The 714-nt window shown below is 58.8% G+C and overlaps 2 protein-coding genes across 2 annotated transcripts in view; one reads left to right on the top strand and one right to left on the bottom strand.

Annotated features, from left to right (window-relative positions):
- Positions 1-240, bottom strand: part of EMH_0008180 (uncharacterized protein) — a gene marked incomplete at both ends in the record, with an annotated part of 1,393 nt that extends 1,153 nt beyond the window's left edge. Inside the window, one exon of the mRNA XM_013498252.1 lies at positions 3-240. Within this exon, the coding sequence (XP_013353706.1) occupies positions 3-240 (238 nt within the window). The remainder of the gene's footprint in view (positions 1-2) is intronic.
- A 108-nt stretch (positions 241-348) lies between these two features.
- On the top strand, positions 349-714 carry EMH_0008170 (uncharacterized protein; the record flags this gene model as incomplete). The annotated part of the gene is made up of 1 exon (XM_013498251.1): positions 349-714. One exon carries the CDS (start codon positions 349-351, stop codon positions 712-714), a length of 366 nt encoding a protein of 121 aa, XP_013353705.1.

Raw genomic sequence — 714 nt, 5'->3', positions numbered from 1 at the left:
AGTTCTGCTGCAGCCCGCAGCAGCTGTGATTTGCCTGTGCTGCTGTCGCCCAGCAGCAGCAGATGAATTGAGTGTCTTTGGTTCTGTGTCTGCTTGCTGCTGCTGCTGCTGCTGCTGCTGCTGCTGCTGCTGCTGCTGCTGCTGCTGGTGTCCTGAGCCTCCTCCTCTGATTTCACCTTGCTGCTGCTGCTGCTGCTGCTGCTGCTGCTGCTGCTCATTCGCTGCTGATACCGCTCCCATCTGCTGCGTGATGCTTGCTGCTGCTGCTGCTGCTCTGCTGTAGCAGCAGCAGCAGCATCTGAGCCGCCTGCAGCAAGAACACAGCAGCAGCAGCAGCAGCAGCAGCAAATGCAACAGCAACATAACCCGCTGACTGCAGCAGCAGCAGCAACGCATGCAGCAGCAGAAATAGCAGCAACAGCAAAAGCAGCAGCAACAGCAGCAATGCGAACAGCAGCAGCACCACCACCAGCAGCACCACCACCGACAGCAGCAGCAGCAGCAGCAGCAACAGCAGCAGAAACAGCAACAGCAGTAGCACCACCACCACCGACAGCAGCAGCAGCAGCAGCAGCAGCAGCAGCAGCAGCAGCAGCAGCAGCAGCAGACCGAGTATTGCTAGCAGCAAAGCAAGAACAGCAACAGCAGCAGAACCACCACCACCACCACCAACAGCATCAGCAGCAGCACCACCACCACCACCAGCACCAATAG

The sequence above is a fragment of the Eimeria mitis genome, genomic scaffold, assembly GCF_000499745.2.
Source record: "Eimeria mitis Houghton genomic scaffold, Emh_scaff329, whole genome shotgun sequence".
Classification (NCBI taxonomy): domain Eukaryota; phylum Apicomplexa; class Conoidasida; order Eucoccidiorida; family Eimeriidae; genus Eimeria; species Eimeria mitis.
Note: the sequence above shows the minus strand (reverse complement) of the source record. Positions and strands in the feature narration are given on the sequence as shown.